Raw genomic sequence first — 20,026 nt, forward strand, 5'->3', positions numbered from 1 at the left:
TATTTTGGCAGACTTTGCATAGAGAAGTGTGCCTAGAGGTAAGAAGTGTGAGACCTACGAAAAAGTAGCAATGTGGTGATCTGGTATGCATTCGTATGCGATTTAGCCTGGAGTACATGGGTTGAAAGAGAAGAGGAAGTGAACCGATATCATAACTAAACTCACTTCCTTGTATAAATTTTTTTGATAATTATTTGTATTTCAAAATATTATTATGAAAATAAATGACCATGGATTTGTGGTTGAAAAAAGGAACTTTAAAAGTAGATGCAAAGTGCTTCTAGTAGTGGAACTGTGGTCGATGAAAATGAACACTATATTGTCACACTTCCAAGTGAGGATGGATAATTACAGACTTTTGTTCCCCAAAAATCTAAAGTGAAAAAAGAGGAACCAACTAATAAAAGACCAAAACGAAAGTATAATGACAGTGTGACTTATTACATATGTTGGAAATAAAGATGCTCTTGATGCACAGTGCGTCATATGTAATAAAATATTAGCAAACAGTTCTTTGGCTCCTGCTAAACTTGTGTTTCGTAAGTGTTCCATGAATACCTTGTGAGATGAAAAGTGTTCTGTGATAAAAAAGTTTGGGAAACGCTGACAGACATTGTGACCTAACTCTTGGCATTTCTTCAGCATGGTCCTATATTTGTCTAACAAATCATCAGATTATGTGTGCTTAATATCATATCCTCACATGAATAATAATAATCTCTTTACTCTCTGACAGTCTGTTGGTGACATCATTAATTGTTTCTCCTGGCAGACATACCCTGGTTCTAGTCCACCTATCCTTATTACAAAAAATATTTCCTGCTTACCTGACAATGGAGTCGCCTAATAGAACTAAGTCCTTTTGAACTTGGTTATTCTGTTCTGGGGCCCGAATCAGGAATGCATCACTTGGTAGGTTACGAGAGTCCCCGACAAGCTCCCAGTTACATTATTCTTGAGGGCAAGCACCAGTTTTTTCATTGACTAACAAACAATTTAAAAATATTCAAGTTTATAAGGAACTGACAAATGCAGTTCTTTATGAACTGCATTTGCCTTGTCAACATCCTTTTGAGTTAACCCCTCAAACTCTTCATCTTTTTCTTGTTCATTTGATTCAGGTGCAGTTGTAAATGCTTCACACAAACCTCACTTCCAGCACTTCTCAATTATAGATGGTGATATGGGAAAAATACTAGCCAATGCAAATTTACCAGTGTTCACAAATTCTTCAGGCATGCTGTTATTATTTGTATTTCAAAATATTATTATGAAAATAAATGATCATGGATTTGTGGTTGATTCTTGCTTTTTGCTTCTTCATCAATTATTCATTTGATTAAATTTTTCAAGTAGTGCATCATCTTGAAAGTTGATATAATGCCTTGGTGTAAAGGTTGGATCTTTCAGATTGTATTGTTTGGCAAATAGCTCACCTTTATTTTATGGTGACAGCTGATGAGGGTTTCTGCGGATGGTGGGCATGACAGTTTTTCAGCAGCAAAAGAAGTGCCTCCGTAGCCAGGTGGGAAGGAGCAGCAGTGCGTAGCACATGCTTCTTGATTAGACCGGGTTCGAGCCCATCACCACCAAATACGGAGGATGCGGAAAGGTCAGGGAATGACCACCGCATATCCCGGAGCAATATGGCCTTAGTTGCTAATGCTCCTAAATAACAAACAACAAAACAGCAGCAAAAGTGCTTTAGGTTCCATATTTTTTTTTCTTAAATGAGCACACATAGATGGTGCAAAAAAGTTTATTAAACCATTCCTCGAAACTCTCTGCTGTCATCCAGGCATTCTTAGTGTGACCATACAAAAACGGTAATGCTTGCATGTTTTTGTGGTGGAAACACCTTGGTGCCCTCAATTTTTGTTTTGCATAGTGGTTTGATTTTGTGCGAGCCAGTTTTATTTACACAAAACAGCAATGTCACCCTGTCCTTCATCACTTTAATCTCCTGTGCTTCGTTTATTGGATTTACAAGCCAGTGTCTTATCGGAAATCGTGTGAATAAAAATTCCTGTTTTGTCACAACTGTAAATTTGTTCTGGAACGTTGCCACCTTCCTGTCTGATATCTTTTAAGGATAGTCATCAGCAACCTTGGTGTCTGCAGGTCAAATTTTACCCGAAATTGCAACCTGGCAAATTCCATGCCTTTTTTTCCATTGGCTGAGCCAGCACTTGCCTGCTTTGAATTCTTTCTTGTACGCTTGTACTCCACACTGGTTGTCTAAGTCTTTCTTCAGTTTTTCAAATTGACTCCTGATAATTTTACTAGATATAGGCATGTTCTTGCGTGAACCATGTGAACATGGTCTTATCCAGTGGGCTGTTGCTTGCTGTCTTAAGCTGCTTTCAATGAAGATCTTCACTAGCATCAGAATCACTTGTTGCTTGCTATATGTTAGCTTCATCTTTTTTACATCCTGTGAGAGTGGATTCTTTTACACCTATGTGTGGGGACACCTCCACTTACATCTTTCCCCATTTAGTAGGTCCAGTGCAGATAGCTTTTTTGAACTGAACATGCTTTTCTTTTTTTATTTTGAGAACTTTCTATGGGCATTAAAAAGGAAAGAAAATAAAACAAAAATTTGAAAATGTACGCTAATGTTTTGTTGAGTAAACTTACGTCCAGTTTCCAAATAGCACATGTAAACCTTACCATTGTTGTGCCTTTCCAGGACAGCTTTGAGTTTATTTGCATCACTGAAGTTATCTTCTAAAGCTGTAGTTCAATGAATAAAGTAAAATAAAATGATATCTTAAAATGATAAAAAAAAAAAAATAAAAAATAAAGTAAAATAAAATAAAGACAAAAAAAAAACAGTAAAATAAAATAAATACAAAACAAAAAAAAAAAAAAAACAATTATTATTTGACCAGCTTTGTAAATTAGTCATGGGTACTGTATTTGCCTAATACAAAGGGGCAAATGAAGCATTAAGACGACTGAAACAATACAAGAAATGAAAAGTGGTATTATAAATTTCATTTACAGGTCATCATGTGCTAATCACTTCACGAGGCCTGTAAAAAATCAGCAACTGTAAATGTTCGCCGAACTGGTAAATCTATTGGAACAAATTGTGAATCGATCAAATTTGAAGCATGTGAATTAGAATTAATTGGGGTCCAATCTTTGCATGCGTTATAAGTGGTTCTGATTTATATTGAGCGGCATTATATCTGGTCTACAATGTATTTATATCTTTACATAAAACACATGAACAGATTACACCACTGCTACTTAGTGGTTTCTTTATTTAGGTATTCTTAATGTATGAAGAGTCGCCCTTGCTAAATCATTTGAAGAGTATTGCTTTGTCTTATTGCCTCTGACTTGCTGGTATAGAAAACAGTAAATCAACCTACAAGTCCCGGTCAATATCTGGAAAGTTAAAATCTCCCATAATGAGACATTCTGTTATTATAGACATTGTAGTTGTTCTTTGTACAAAATAAGTATGAGAAATAATCTTATACTTATCTCTTAAATTTCACAATTTGGAATATAATCCTTGTGTGTTTCTTTGGCCATCACCTTTGCAATTTGTGGTTTCTATATTTGTAGCATTTCTTGGTAATGTAACCACTGAAAATAACAAGGGATTACTATATTAATTTAATGTATTTCATTTCTCATCAGCAGCATAGCTTCACACTTTTTAATCCTTAATTCTTGAGTATTTCCATAATCAAAGAATATCATTACTTTATACAGCATGTCCTCCCCACCCTTTATTACTACTGAATACATTATGAATTGTCAAACTAATAGAATAAACTTATCTATGAAAAGATCTAAACCTCCCAATCTCAATGATGTCCATTTCTACTTAGAGTCTGCCAAACCCCATGTACTTTTTCTGACAGAATCCCAATTATCAGTTGATTCAACCACTCCTCATCTCAGTTGTCCAAATTATTTGTTGTATGATTCCTTTTGCTTTAGAGGTGGTACTTGTGCATATGTCCACTCTGATATTCCCTGCCAGACTTGGTAATTTGGAAAATTTTTTTTCCTTCCAAATATTTTTGATCTTCTCTGGCTTTCAATCTCTTTACCAAATTCTGCCAAATTCATCTATTGCCTCTATCATTCTCCCAACCCCATTAATCATTTGGAACTCTTCACCTTCCTCTCTTTGAAACTTTACTTTCTCCAGATCAACTTTCCTATCACTATGAGGCAATTTTCCTTGGAGATTTTAATGTTCACAAGTCCAACTGGCTTCTGTTTTCTAGTCACAAACCTAGCTGGTCGAGATGCCGAAACTTTTGCAGTTACTAATGACTTCACACAGATTGTTCATTCATCTACTAGAATACCAGACAATCCTAACCATACAGCCAACATACCTGATCTTTTTCTCACAAACAACCTTCTAAGTACATGGTCGAAGTGAGTGGTCCTCTAGGCACCTCAGATCACAACTTGATGATGGACTCTTCTCCAACGGAGCCTTTCTCTCTTGGCTGTTCCCAACATTGTGTTGTTTGGCATTACAAGAATGCAAAATGGGATGATCTACGAGATTTCTTTTCCTTGGTTGGATTACTGTTTCAAAATTTCTGATATCAGTGTTTGCTCAGAATATGTTAGTGAAATTATTCTTGTATGGATGAAATCCTTTATTCAACACTCCTGCTTAAAATCTTACCCTTTATCTAAACCTTGGTTTTCCAAGTAATGTGCTAAGGCTGTTCGAGATAAGAATGTTGCATATTGTAATCGGCTTGTATCCAAATCTCCAGCTTCATTTTCTGCCTACACCAACTTGCAACAATTGTAAAGCAGTTATTAATCACTCCAAACTAGATTTTGAATAGGCTAAGAAAGCTCTAGGTCCTGATGGTATTTCCCCATTTGTTCTCAAAACCTGTGCTCCTGAGCTCCTCTTGTTCTGTCACCTTTTTTCGCTTTCTTATTCCAAAGGTGTTTTTTCCCTTCTGCTTGGAAATTTGCTCATATCCAGCCAGTTCCTAAAAAGAGAAAATCTCTCCCATCCATTTATTTTTCCATTGCACTTATTTCTGCTCTTTCTAAAGTAATGGAGAAATCAATTAACTGCCAACTCTTAAACTACCTAGAAACCTTTCATCAGATCAACAATTGCCAGTATGGATTCCATCAGTGTCAATCCACTGGTGTGATATTCTGGCTAACGTTACTCATCTGACATGTCAAATGAAACTCAAGCAGTTTCATTTGACATGTTATGCCAAATATGATCAAAAGCCATGAGAACATGGCTTTTGATCATATTTGGCATAAAGGTCCTCTAAATTAGATTCTCCTTATGGTTTGTCAAATGTTTTTTGTTATTGGGTATCCAGTTTTCTCTCTGAATGCACATCGCTTATGATGCTAGATGGCTCTCTGGCTTCTAACTTCTCCACTAAGGCTGGATTCCTTTCTCCCCCTCTTTTCCTCTTATATATTAATGACCTTCCATTGACCAGGAATCCTATCCATAGATTTGCTGATTTAGCACATTGCATTCTGCCTGCCAGTGTGGGAAACCTTGCCCTGCACAACCAGCTTCAACTTCTCTAATATTCGCTACCAACTTCTTAAATGCTGACATGTAGTAATTTTCTAGTGGGGGCAAACATAACTTAGTTGATTTCAGTCCTTTTAAAACTCAGTTCTGCCTTATGTCTCACAATAATGCTGATCCTGTGGTGATCTTCAATAACACTCTGATTTCTGGTAAGTTCATATATCTCTATTGGGGATTACCTTGATTTCTTATCTCTTGCTTGGCATAAGAACATTACAAATATTGCTTCCTATGTACCTAAAAAACTGGGTGTTCACTTTTGCTCTCACTGTTACTCTTCTGTACAAATTCAAATCCGTCCTACCATGGAATATTGTTCCCACATATGGGATGGTGCCCCCAAAAACTTCCTCAGGCTTCTAGATTCCATTCAAAAGATGGCAGTTAGGTTAATTAATGACTCATCTCTGACAAAGTCTCCCCACTCTGACTCATAGTCATTCTGTTTCTTCTGCATGCCTTTTTTTTTTATAGATACTACAATGGGAACTGTTCTTCTGAATTGGCTTCTATAATTCCTGTTCTCTCTTCCAAAGCAGTTGGAACACATGCTACAACCAGTCAACATTCTTTTACTGTCCAACTTCAAACTCACAGAATGAACTTTTCTTCTCATTTATTCATTCAGTTTCTGTTTTCTGGAACAATCTCCCTCCATATATATTTTTTTGAAAATTGCAGTCTGCAGAAATTTAAGTCTAATGTTTGCAAGTATGTTCTTTCTTATTCTTAACCCAAGCATGGTACTAAATACGATAGGTTGTAATACCTCTTGTGCTTGGAGTTCTAATTAAAAAAAAAATCCAAAAAAAGAACCATATAGAGTTGTAAACTGGAATAGGGATAGTCTCCCACTTTTGTGTAGTCAGCTCTCTACCAGTGCTTCCAGGCCTCCCACTTAGACTGCATCAATTAATTTGTATCCACTACTTGCTCTCACTCTCTCTCTCATTTTTTTTGAAATTATTAACTCAGTGGTTTTCAACCTTTTTTTTAATAATGGCATCCCTAAGTAATTTATATTATTTTGTGGCACCCCTACCATATTGTACACCGTTTTATAATGAAATAAACATATAAATTTTAAAAAATAATAAGTTTAAGTAACTTAAATCCAAATTATGTGGCATCCCTGGAATGTTGTTGCGGCACTCCAGTTGAAAATCACTGCATTAGCTGCTGATAAGGAAAGTAAAAATTTAATATGGATTTGTTAGTGTGTACTTCCCTCCACCCCGATTTGATCATTTATATTTATAACTATGTCCATCAGCCCCTACTTATTGAAAGTCAGTCCAAACCTAAACAGTATATAGGAAATTATTGGATAGTTTTAGTAATTTATTAACACATTTTTAAAGCTTTAGTAATTTCTTTTGTGCTTTTCTCTTATGCTCATTGCACTAAGATTTCAGTGATTTCCAGGTTGGTTTATTAATTCTTTTTCTGAACATGTAAGCTTTTAGCTTACTTCATTCCAGTATGATGGGTTCAAAGGTAAATTTCTTAATGTTTACATTTTAAAAATGTGATGCATGTTATATATTGATATAAGGGGGGAAAAAACACTTAATTTTTTCTTATTTATTACAGTTCAATTTTGACATTCTTATTGAATTTATATTTCTCTTATTGAATCTGTGTAACTCTTACAGGATTTGGTACTACACCAACTACAGGAGGCCTTTTTGGGACCAGCACTCAGCAGAATACAGGTGGTACTGGTTTGTTTGGTACTAGCAGTAGTAGTAGCACTTCTGCATTTGGCACACCAAGACCTACATTTGGTGCCTTTGGGAGTACATCAACTGGTACTGGACTTTTTGGACAACCTCAGCAACAACAACCATCTTCTGGATTGTTTGGCTCCTCGAGTAAAAAGCTCACATTTCCTTATTTATAGATGAATTTTATAAATGTTGACCTGTTCTTTTTTTATTATTATTATTATTTTAAAAATTAGTTTCTTATTTTGTACATAAATGATGTTAGAGTACACTTCAGCAGTCTTTCACTGTTAAATATAATCTCTCTCTCTCTCTCTCTAAATATACTCCTATCTATCTGTTTCCCTCTCTTTCTTCATCTCTTCCACTTGTGTCTGCTGAAACATCACCCCTTTGTATTCACTGATTGCTGAAATCTTCAGAAACATATACCTAATGTTTACTTTCCAGCTGCTCATTCTGTGATTTTTGCATGTAAGAAAAAACATATTTAATGCATTTATTTTTACTGACTGATTTTGGCAACTTGAAAATGAACTGTCCGTGTAAATAAACTGATTTACATTGACATCATTTAGCAATAAAATAAATTTAGAATTTTGATTATAATTTTGCAAACTGCCTGATTAATTTCCTTCTGTTCATCGGACACCCAACCTGAGTCAGATACACTGTGGTCTGTGTCCACTTGGCACTTCATTACATAATACTATTATATTGATAGTAGGGAAAAAAAAAAAAAAAATGTTGTCTATCCTTGTTTGAATCTGCCTAGACTGTACCATCTAGCATGTCTGTATGGGGAAGTGATCATCTTTGTCCCTGTTGTCACTCTCCACTGAAGTGCATGTGTAGGGTGACATTGGGAACAAAGAGGAAGCCAGTGAAACACATTCTCTCTGACTACTTATTATCAAGCAGTAAGAGCTGCAACAGAAGAATTCTTGAACTGCGATATCTTATCTTATAGGGATGGCTCTAAGCAGCAGCCTCTGTGCTACTAAATGCATACAACATTATCTAAATTGCTGAGAGGAAAAGTTTACATCGGCCAAAATTAGAGAATCTCGATAAAGTGTTGTATGAATGATTTTTGCTAAAATGATAGGAAGGTATGGCAATTTCTGGGCCGATGCTTATTGCCAAAGCAAGGTCTTTTAAGGAGCAAATGAACATTGAATCAGAGTGCACATTTAGTGATGGATGGCTTAGGAATTTCAAGATTTGTCATGGTATTAGACAGTTAGATATTGCTGGAGAAAGACAGTCGGCTGATACACAAGCAGCAACAGAATATAGTGCAACATTTGAAAAAATTGTATCTGACTACAACCTTACAGCCGATCAAATTTATAATGCTGATGAAAAGCGGCTTACTGGAAGTGTTTGCCCACAAAAACTTTGGCTGGAAATAAAGAACGAAATGCAACAAGGTTTAAGCTTAATAAGGAAAGAGTAACTGTTCTTACGTGTGCTAATGCTTCAGGTCAGCATAAAATTAAGCTTTTGGTGATTGGTAAATTTCAGCACCCACGGGCCTTTATAAAGGAATTGTGCACTTACTATGACTTATAAAGCCCAAAAGAATGCCTGGATGGACAAATATATATTTCGCGATTGGTTTGTTTATGATTTTGTTCCATCAGCTCGTCAGAACTTGAGAAAATTGGGGAAGCCTGCAAATACAAAGTGCCTGCTACTTCTCGACAACTGTAGGGCCCACCTGCATGAATCAAAATTAGTGTCTGATTGTGGAAATATTTTTGCATGTTACTTGCCACCAAGCGTAACAACATGAATTCAACCCATGGATCAAGGAGTCATTAGGAACTTTAAATTTCACTATAAAAACGTTTTTATGACGAAAATGATGCATAAGAATGTCAGCCCTTCAGAATTTCAATGCAGTTTTACAATCAAAGATGCAACATTTTCACTCGTGACGGCATGGAATGCAGTCAAGCCTGTAACTCTTTTAAGAGCGTGGCGAAATTTAGGGCGAATGTGATGTTTGCAGATCTACAATCTGATCTAAACGAAGATTTTGAAGGATTTCACATAAAGCTGAAGGCATCTGAAGTGAAAGAACTGATGGAAACTCTTAAATTGTGTATGGAAGACAAACCCTCTACTCAAATTTAATGCTGATGACATAGAAGAGTGGATATGCATTGAAGATGATGTTGAAGTTGCAGCAATTTTCACTGATCAAGAAATTATTCAAAGTGTTATAACTCCTGATAAGATAGAAGAGAATTATTCAGAAGAATCTGGTGAAGAAAATGACAAAGTTGAAGAAGAAAAGTTATCTTGGACTACTGCAGAAAATTCCATTGAAACAGTTATTAAATTTATGGAACAGAACCATAGCTTCAGTCTTCAGGATGTCATCCATGCACACATGGTGCATAATAATTTTATCACAAAAAAATTACAAAGTCGTAAACAAGATGATATAGGAAAATATTTAAAGAAAGCAATAGAAGCGTCAAGCAGTGCAGCAGATAGAGTAGAAGCTGCAAGTGTTCCATCCACAAGCAGTGCAACAGACGCAACAGAAATCACGGAAAAGAACGAATAAATATTTGTTTATTTTTCAAACTTTGTATTTTATATGAAAATGTTTCGTTAATAAACTAAAACAAATAATTAATTAATTTATATAAAATATGTATCTTCTGCTTTCATTTATATACTGTATTTTTCTTTTACATTGTTTATTTTTAAACACAATTTCATGCATTACACACTCTTTTTTTTTTTTGCAGTGAAAAAATTTTTATGTTTACATCTTTGTCAGGTGTTGAATTTATTTTTCTTTTCAATAAATGGAGCATGCTTATTTGCTAATGAATAAGCTATCAAAATTTACCTGGTCATCTCTTCTTTATTCCATCTTAAATTTGAATTTTAAAAGTACTGCCTGAGAATTCAGAAAATCCGGATCGACCCCGTCCCCGAGCAGTCCAGATTTTCGGACTTTTATTGTATATAAGTGTATATAACTTTTACTGTATACTGTATATTTTACTGTATATAAACAGGGTAATCGAAAAAGGTGTCAGTGATTTCCCTTTTAATTATCTTCAGTTTGCTGTGATCATAGCAGCAAACAGTGTGGTAACTCACTATGTTTTATTTGGCACCTCAACAATGACCTTGGTTGCACCATGAGTGTGCACAGCCACTCAATCTCCTTTAACATGACACTAGCAAATTCAGTACGTCTGGAATGGTCTTCAGGTTTGATTTCGTGTTTGAGTTGAGTCTTGTATGCATGCAGTCTCAGTCGTTTAGGAAGCACATTCTGAATGGTGGTCTTTGGAATGCCAAGCTCCAGGCTGCGACGAGTGATGGATTTCTTCGGACTACATAAGCAAGCCTGTCTCAAGTGCTCCACGTTCTCTTCAGACATTGTTGGTCAGCCTGGAGATTTCTTAATGTCTACACTGCCAGTTTCCATAAGCTGATTAAATCAACGTACATTGGTGTCGATATTGTGTAGATATTAAGAAATCTCCAGGCCGACCACCAGCATCTGATTGTTTGTTTGTTATCTGGTTTTTAGGAGCATTAGCAACTAAGGCCATATTGCTCCGGAGATGTGCTGTGGTCATTCTCTGACCTTTCCGCATCCTCCGTATTTGGTGGGCACGGGCTCGAACCCCGGTCTAATCAAGAAGCGTGTGCTACGCACTGCTGCTCCTGCCCATCTGGCTACGGAGGCGCCCCAGCATCTGAAGAGAATGTGGAGTGCTTGAGACAGTCTTGCTTACGTAGTCTGAAAAAATCCATTGCTTGTCGCAGCCTGGAGCTTGGTATTCCAAAGACCAACTTTCAGGATGTGCTTCATAAACAACTGAGACTGCATGCATACAAGATTAAACACAAAATTAAACCTGAAAACTGTCCCAGACGTACTGAATTTGCTAGTGCCATGTTAAATGAGTTGAGTGGCTGTGCACACTCACAGCGCAGCCAAGGTCATTGTTGAGGTGTCAAATAAAATTTAGTGAGTTACCATACTGTTTGCTGCTACGATCACAGCAATCGATCGAATCGCGGACACTTTTCAATAACCCTGTATATATATTATATTTTTACAGAACTAAATAGTGATGAAAAATACAGTTTGGTGATGTGAAAACTATGGTGTTGGGGTTTCAAGTGGAACATACACTGAGTGATCACTGAATTTTGACCACCTACCTAATACTTTGTAGGTCCTCCTTTTGCCCTCAGTACAGCAGCTATCCGACGTGGCATTGATTCAACAAGAAGTCGTAAGCATTCAGGAGGTATGGAAAACAAAGATGTGTGTAATGCAGGTATAGAGGTGATTGGTGTATCCAGATGCCTGATATGCCTTTCAATAGTATCCCACAAATGCTCTATGGGATTGATATCGGGGGAGTTCACAGGCCAGTCGATATGCTGGAAGTCAGAACTGTGTTCCTCAAACCATTTCTGCACATAAAGTGCCCGATGGCTCGGAGCATTGTCATCTTGGAAGACACCATCATCATTCGGGAAAAAGTGTAACGTACCAGGGTGTACACAGTCAGCAAGCATTTGATGATAGCGGAGACCAGTAATGCGATGTTCCACATGCACCAGGGGTCCAAGTTCCTGCCAGTGAAACATGCCCCACACCATACAACCGCCTCCACCGGCCTGCAGTTTTGATACCATGCATGATGGATCAAGAGCCTCATGTTGTTGATGGTCATCCATGGTGTGAAGTAAATAATGTGACTCATCCGACCAGCACACCTTCTTCCAGTCTTCTAATGTCCAACTTGCATGCTCTTTGCACCAGGTGAGTCTTTTATGCTGATGAACCTTAGTTAGGAGAGGATGCCGTAAGGGTCATCTGCTGGCATAGCCCAAACGTGCGAGCGTGTGATGCATGGTAATGCCAGATATTGTTCCCGGTTGGCCCATATTGTATTGGGTAGTCAGCTCTTCAACAGTGCTGCACCTGTTTGCCTGTACGAGTCATTGGACCCGGTACTTACCTCTGATATCAACATTTCACTGACCTTTGTAGTTTTGCCGTTGGGTTGTTGTTTGACCATTTTGATGACAGTCCTGGTACACTTCAACTACGGTGGCTCTCGAACACCCCACCGGTTCAGTCGTTTGGGAAATCGGGCACCCACAACCTGTCCTTTATAAAAGTCCAATAAATTCTTCCTTTTACCCATCACGCTCAGAATATTACTACCTACTAAACTACTGACACCTTATCTATGCTACTTAGGTTGACTAACTGCACACTCTCGTATCTCATGTGGTCAACAGGTCGCATTCAGTTTTCATAGGAGTGGTCATAATTCAGTGATCACTTTTAGTATGTAATCATTATGTACAAATTTACTGTTGATGAATAGACTATTAAAATCACATACATGTATTCTGCAATGCTTTTAGATAAGAGTATTTCATAGGGGAGAAAACTACAAAATCTGCAAAAAATTTATGACACACCTTGGTTTTCAATGTTTGTAAACTAATAGTTGCTTTTAACTCAGTATTTTACACTGATTTTAGAAATTTTATTCTTTTTTTTCTGTCTGTCATATACTGTTTTTTCACAAATCACTTAATTTGATGTCCTGAGTAGTATTATTGAATGTATTAAGTTAAAAGTAAATTCTGGGAATTTGTAAACTAAATCTTCATGTTGGCAATGCTACCTTTGGTCATTTGTTTCTTGACCTTGAGAGCTCCATGCAGCAGTGTTTATTGTGTGAGCTCAGTTTATTTTTGAGTTATCGTGTTAGACTTGTCCTGAAAAGTGAGTAAAATATCTTCACGTAAATGTTTGAGCAGTCTGAACTTAATTTGTTATTGTAGAAGTTACGTAGTCTTTGAGCAAAGACAAGATATTACAGAATTTGTAAAAAAAATGTGTTATGCTTATTTTGTAGTGAAACTCAGTGGCCTAGATAAACAATGGGCTCCACAGAAAGTTTGCCGAACCTGTGTTGAAGAATTGAGATTGTGAAAAAAATGGTAAAACTTATTTTGAACTTATTTTGTTATTGTGGAAGTTAACGTAGTCCTCTAGAAGGCAAGATATTACAGAATTTGTAAAAAATGTGTGTTATGCTTATTTTGGAATGAAACTCTGTCACCAAGATAAACAATGGACTCCACATAAAGTTTGCTAGATCTGTGTTGAAGAATTGAGATTGTGTAAAAATAGCAAAAAGAAGACTATGCCATTTGCAATTCCCATGATTTGGCAGGAGTGTACAAACCACTGTGACTGCTGTTACTTTTGCTTAGTTAACATAGAGGGATACAATGCAAAGAATAAGAAGGACATTGTGTCCTAATATTTCATCTGCCATTAGACCAATCCCACATGAAGATAACCTGCCAATTCCATGCCCTCCACTTGTGTTGGAGAATTTTAGCAGCAGAGAATGCTGAAAGTGAAGCTTTTGAAGATGAAATTGAAGTCTACACACTTGGAGACATTGAGTCCAGCTCTCAACTGTTTTCACAGCATGAACTCAGTGATCTAGTAACAGATTTAAATTTACCAAAGAAATCTGTAGAACTCCTTGGTTTTAGACTTAAGTTAAAAAATTTTCTAGCATATGGGAGGATATTTTTCTCATTGTACAGACACAGAGAATGAGAACTAGTCCCCTACTTTTCTGAGGATGATTTTATTATTTTTTTTTTTTTTTAGTAATATAAATGACACCGAACTATTTAGGAATTAGTTACAGTCTTACACAGTGGAGACTTTTTATTGACTCATCAAAGGTATGTTGCTCCACAATGGAAATAAATGTGGGTCAATTCTAGTAGTTCACTCCATGCATTTGAAAGAAACTTATGACAACTTGAAGTTGACAAATATTATGTATACTAACTTTAAAGTGATAGGTATGTTACTTGGACAGCAATCTGTCTACACAAGAATGCCTAACTTTTTGTGTGAATGGTACAGTTGGGCAAGGAGTGTATGCATTGGAATGTCAAGGTCTGGCCAAAGAGGGGCAGTTTGTTGCCTGGATCAAAGAACATAGTACATAAACCACTAATATACTCCAAAACTGTCTTCCTTCCATCCCTGCACATTAAACTTGGTTTGATGAACAGTTTGTGAAAGCTTTACCTCAGGAAGGTCCCTGCTTCAACTACCTCTGTACCAAATTCTCATCAATCACCCAAGGGAAGCTAAAACAAGGTATTTTTGTTGTACTTCAAATTCACAAACTGATGAGGGACTGAGATTTTGAAGGAACTATGAATAAAACAGATAAACAGGCATGGATTAGCTTCAGATCTGTTGTTGAGAACTTCTTAAGGAACAAAGGAGATCCAGACTACAAGTATATAGTTGAAAATATGTTGGTAAATGTTAAGAAGCTGGGCTGCAACATGATTGTTACGTTACATTTTACACACTTCCACAACTGTTACTGCCCAGAAAATCTAGGAAGTGTTAGCAAAAACAGGATGAGAAACTTCACCAGGACATTAAAGACATGGAGATGAGGTACCAGGGGAGGTGGAATGCCAACATGATGGCTGACTATTGCTGGGTGCTGAGAGGGACTGTAAAGTAGAAGGATCTGCAAGAAAATCAGAGACAAAAATTTTATCCATTGCAGATTAGTTTTTAAAATGAGAGCCGAATGTTTAGTGGACTTTTTATCACACTGCCCTTTTTAATACATGTATTTCAACGTGTATTTAAATATAAAAGTCTGGTAAAAGCAGCATTTTGTTGTTATTTCAGTGTACAAATTCTTCCAAAATTAATAAAAATTTGTGAAAAATCAAATTTTCTTTTGTGATTTTTGAAGAAACCTGACATGATGGAAACAAATGGAAGTCATTTTTGAAATGGGCATTAAAAAATGATTTAGAAATACCCTTTTATGAGAAAACACGAATGAATTTTTTTCAAAATGCATATAGCTTTATTTAAAAAGAAATATATAGTTGCAACCATTTAAAGTCAAATCATTGCTGGAACGGTCTAACTACTCCTGTAAATGGCTCATGTCATGCTAATATAAATTATTAGCAGTGTCTGTTTACTCTATTCCTGTACTCTGCAATGACCACTGGATATCTGTTATAGTGGAGGAACCAGGTGGGAAGGAGCAGCAGTGCGTAGTACACGCTTCTTGATTAGACCGGGGTTCGAGCCCGTCACCACCAAATACGGAGGATGCGGAAAGGTCAAGGGAATGACCACCGCATATTCCTGGAGCAATATGGCCTTAGTTGCTAATGCTACTAAAAACCAAATAACAAACAAATAACAATAGTGGAAGAAACTTCAACCAACTGCTCTTAACACAGGTGTAAATCCCTGTAATTTTACAGTGTTTTGTTCTAAAACTAAAATTTTCCAGCTTCGTTCTGCTGGATTTGGGTTCTCTTATTCCCACATAACTTTTGTAGAAAAGAGAATTTTTATCAAGGCTGAAACTTCAACTGAAAATTCAACTAACTGAAAATTTTAATAAATAGCTCCTGATAAAAATTTGGTATGTGGTGTTAAACAGCATCATCAGTCATATTAATTATAAATTTCACACGTATATAAATGATTTATTGTTATAACAATTTTATTTATAAAAATTATATATTTGATAATATGAACCAGAGCTATAATGCTCAATACGTTCTATGTTGATATCAATATTTGTAAAAGAATAAGAGAAGTTTACCTCGCTATGATTTGTATGTAGAACATTTCCGTATGATACTCTCCAGAAATTGAAACAAAACCAATTAAAAAATTTTAAATCTTACATTACAGGAAGAAATAATTAAAAATCAAACGAGCACAATTCAAAATCAATTTAATGCAATTAAAATAAAAAATTAATTTAATGAAAAATTTAATTCACTTCATTTCTCTCCAGGTATAACCTATCGACCAGCTGGAGTTGTGAACATTAAAATCACCAAGGAAAATTAGCTCACTGTTAGGAAAGTTGGACTGGAGAAAGCCAAGTTGCAAAGAGAGGAAGTCAGAGCTCCAAGTGATTTGTAGAGACAAAAACACTGTCTCTACAAAAGATGAATTAAAATCTCTCTACACAATGTGGTAGAGAGATTTTAAGCCAGAGAAGACCAAAAAAGGAGATTCCATATTACTAAGTCTCTGACAGGGAATATCGGAACTGACATATGTACAAGTACCACCTTTGAGGCGAAAAGAATCATACAGCGAATAATTTGGGCAACTGAGATTAGCAGTAGTTGAATCAACCGAAACGATCTATCAAAGGTTTGAATCAAACCTTTGTATATCTTTGAAACAGTCAATCAAAACAAACAATCAAGCAGAAGTTGAATCAACCGAAAGGTTGATTCAACTATTGCTCATCTCAGTTGAAAGGTTTATCTGAGATTCTGTCAGAAAAAGTACGTGGGATTTGGCAGACTGCAAATGGAAATGGACATCGTTGAGATTAGAACTGAGACCATGTATATTTGTGAAATGAACTAGGGAGATTTAGATCTTTTTTGTAGATAAGCTTACTCTATTAGTTTGACAATTCATGGTGCATTCAATAGTAAGAAAAAGTGGGGAGGGGATCATGTTGCATGAAGTAATGAAATTTTTGGATATGGCATACACATGGTAAGAATATACCCAGATCCTTGACATAACATGGCCTCAACAATGCTCCTCCACATATACACTACTCGGGCTCCCTCCAGTCACTATCTGGCAGAGTAGAGGTAGCAAGATTATACACTAGCTGATCCAGAAGTCTCCTAGAGAGTTACCAATAGGTTCGGTCCGGTGTACTATCGGCCAGCCTGAGAACACCGTTTTAGAGATGTACCCTTGAGATATAAGGAAGATTGGATCTCGCCATGATGCATGCCCATCACAACCTCAAAAGTCATCAGCCATACTGCATGATGGAAGAGATGGGGAAGGGTTGGAAAATGTGTGGAATTCACAAAAATCCACTAAATTTGATTTAGCAGTCTTCATTAAGATGCCAAAGGAATGTGATGTGTTTAAAAAGACACGTACGTAAGATTTTCAGTGTATTATAAAATCTGGAAAAGATGCCATGCATTTGCTACCATAGGTATTTGTGGTCACATGGCTTTTTAAAATTGACAGGAAATACGATAAAATCAGCATTTCCCAGGAAATTGTAATTATATTGCTTTTCTTGCCACAATTATTTCATATTATATGTGTAAAGTGAAGATGAAAGCAGTTCATATAGAGAGGGACAATATAGGATGCCTGTAGGCAGAAAATAGAACCATTTTTTTTTAAACGTGAAATAGGAAGATGGTAGCAATACCCTTGCAGCTGAAACATCAGAAAAAGCAAATCAAGCAAAGCTTACGTTAATCCAAAAAATAAATGAAATAAAAATATAAACCACGAATTAATTAGTAGTATGAACAGAAAATGGCAGTCAGCAAGATAAAAGTTGCACACAAAAACCCTTCCCTTCCTCCTTTCTTGCCACTTGGCATGGCTAGGGTCCAACAGTTGTTGCACCAGTTAGAACACATATTAGAAAGAGCCATTGTTTTTGATTGACATGTCTAATACTTCACTAAACTTTCTTGTTTCCTGAATATTCTTAAAAAAATCCATTATAAATAATTACTATGACTAGTTTCCGTATTATTATGATTGCCTTTTAACATTTAAACATAGTTTTGATGTTTATATAATCTATGTATCTATGTTGATATGCCTGCCCCATTTATATGTATAAAGTGATTTATGTGTGAATGATGGAATATAAGCTTCCTCAAGAGAGGTGGGCAACATTTTCATTCCTTTGCCTACAGATGGTCTATTGCCACCCATTGGAAAGGAATTAAATTTCTTCATATAGAAAGGAATGAAGAAAAATATTTGGATTAGCGACCAGATTATGCTCATAGTATAGGATGAAAAGCTAACAGAAATTTACTAAAATTAATTAATCTAAGCATTTAGTCTTTTATGTTTACTAATGATATAAAATCAAAACAACTCAAGTGGTAAAATAAATTATATTTTAATATTAGGCTTGCTAAATATTGCCTTATATGTGTGAAATATCCTAGAGAAACAAATACCATTTGGTAAATTTTCTGAAAATTTTTGAAGTTCTCATTCATAATCTGTACGTTCTATACTTGAGCATAAACAGAGACTTTATGCAACTCTGTCTTTCTGAAGCTACTCACTAAAATAAAAAGCTGTTTTATGTTAATGTTGCTTAAGTGTCCTCTCCATTGATACTCATTGCCTGAGGCGTGAGGAATTTAGCATAGTATGAGTCAGCATCTAGATGCCTTTGTAGATGCTAACAGTGCTATTGCCATTTCTTTGCATGTATGGAAAGAAGTGTGTGTGTGTGTGTGTGTGTGTTGCGCGCGCATTAAAATAATTTTCCTCCTAACGATATTTATTCAGCCAATGGGAGAAGAGAGATGCAGGTAACGTGGTAATACGTAACAAATACAAAAATATGTAACAGAAGCTTTAATGTGGTAAAACACGCTTCTGTTTAAGCGTGGTCACGCGCTATGTTTATCTAAAATGACCACGCTGCCATTCTTGATTTCCTTATGTAACATATTTAAATAAACAATGCAACAAGGCATAATATTTTAAGAGTTTAAGATTATATATATAATATCGGTGTAGATACACCATAGACAACTCTTAAAGAAAAACTATGATTGTAGTGTGAAAGGCACCCACCGATGAAAAGCCAACTAGCTTTGAAACGGTCCTGTCTGGGTGATGGTGCCCACCGAGAATAAGTGACAGTAGTCTTCTCTATTAGTGAAGCGTTACTTATACGAGGTAGTGCAATACATGGTAACTCGTTGTGAAAGATGAGCACAATTTGAGATACAGATGAAATGATACTTTTCACACTACAATCGTAGTTTTTCTTTTTTAAGAGTTGTCTATGATGTATCTACACTGATATTATATAGGTATAACATATGTATTCATAGCTGAGAGACACACACACACACACACACACACACACACACACTCTCTCTCTCTCTCTCTCTCTCTCTCTCTCTCTCTCTCTCTCTCTCTCTCTCTCTCTCTCTCTCTCTCTCAGGGTCTAAAGCTTCTGTAAGTATTTTATTTTATCAAAAGCAGCGAGCAGGGGGCGAAGACCCTACTATATATAAAAATAAAGTTTAACTAAATAAATAGTAAAGAAAATAATAAAGGAAAAAAAAAACAGGCGTCATCAAGGAGCTGCCACTAAATTTGAATAATTGCCGTTTTCATAAATTTACTTTTGTTAATTGGCATTCTCAATAAATTATGTTAGGAGCACATTCCTTCTGCAACACTATCTTGATTTATTATCCCCATAATTTGTTTCTGTAGCTATGTACTGGTTTACTTTCTATTTGCAATTTGCTTACCCTGCCATATGACTGGGCATATTTTTATTTTATATTTTATTTTATATTCACAATATATAAAAATAATATAAAAAATATTTTATATTTATTTTATTTTATATTCACAAAATTATTAAATAAATTAAATTCTTAAATAAATACACTATAAATCATGTTAAGAAGAATGTTAATTATGATATAAATTTATTTTTGAAACTGATCTTATATCATCTGAAAAAGTTTATACTTGTATTTTATGAGCAGTAGACTCAGACTTGTTTAAACGTTGACAGATGTGACTTAATGTTGTAAATGCTTGTAATAGTGA

At 35.8% G+C, this 20,026-nt stretch overlaps 1 protein-coding gene across 1 annotated transcript in view; it reads left to right on the forward strand.

Annotated features, from left to right (window-relative positions):
- Nup98-96 (nuclear pore complex protein Nup98-96) overlaps positions 1-20,026 on the forward strand; it is a 770,989-nt gene that overhangs the window by 105,612 nt on the left and 645,351 nt on the right. Inside the window, exon 5 of the mRNA XM_090379042.1 lies at positions 7,231-7,449. Within this exon, the coding sequence (XP_090235168.1) occupies positions 7,231-7,449 (219 nt within the window). The remainder of the gene's footprint in view (positions 1-7,230; positions 7,450-20,026) is intronic.

This window comes from Mastigoproctus giganteus, chromosome 8 (genome assembly GCF_048544385.1).
Source record: "Mastigoproctus giganteus isolate SK-2022 chromosome 8, ASM4854438v1, whole genome shotgun sequence".
In the NCBI taxonomy this organism is placed as follows: Eukaryota; Metazoa; Arthropoda; class Arachnida; order Uropygi; family Thelyphonidae; genus Mastigoproctus; species Mastigoproctus giganteus.